This window comes from Puntigrus tetrazona, chromosome 22 (genome assembly GCF_018831695.1).
Source record: "Puntigrus tetrazona isolate hp1 chromosome 22, ASM1883169v1, whole genome shotgun sequence".
Classification (NCBI taxonomy): Eukaryota; Metazoa; Chordata; class Actinopteri; order Cypriniformes; family Cyprinidae; genus Puntigrus; species Puntigrus tetrazona.
In genome coordinates, this window is record NC_056720.1 from 15,001,000 (window position 1) to 15,001,455 (window position 456).

The 456-nt window shown below is 40.1% G+C and overlaps 1 protein-coding gene across 1 annotated transcript in view; it reads left to right on the forward strand.

The window, feature by feature from the left end:
• Nucleotides 1–33: 33 nt before the first annotated feature.
• The window catches only part of LOC122327882 (kinesin-like protein KIF14), a 1,938-nt gene continuing 1,515 nt past the window's right edge, over nt 34–456 (forward strand). Inside the window, exon 1 of the mRNA XM_043223538.1 lies at nt 34–278. Within this exon, the coding sequence (XP_043079473.1) occupies nt 168–278 (111 nt within the window). The 5' untranslated portion in view covers nt 34–167. The remainder of the gene's footprint in view (nt 279–456) is intronic.

Sequence of the window (456 nt, forward strand, 5' to 3'; positions counted from 1 at the left end):
TATTCGGCTCGATATGAATGCACAAGACCCGTGTCATCACAGCGCTGCACAAAGAGCCTCATTTTGTTCTGTTTGTGTGTATGTGAGCAGTGTTTGTCTGCAGTACCGAAGCTCAGACTCATCTAGTGAAGGCCACGTCTGCTGTTGAAAGGGCTGTGTTCATTACCATGCACTGGGCCTCCAGCATTAAGCCCAGCTCTGATTCTGTGTCTCAGAGAGCTGAGGAGCTCAAGACGCATGTCAAGAAAATTGGAGGCTACCTTCAGTTGCTCATTCAGGTGCTCATTACAATTCATAGTCCGTTAATAAAATGCCAGCTGCATTTTTTTGTCGGTAAGCTCTATGGGGGACTTTTTAGTTAAAAAAAAAAGTGTGCAATGTTCTCAAAGTAATCTAATTATTATTACTTAATCTAAATTAAAGAAACAATATTAACATAATTAAATTATTTAAAGG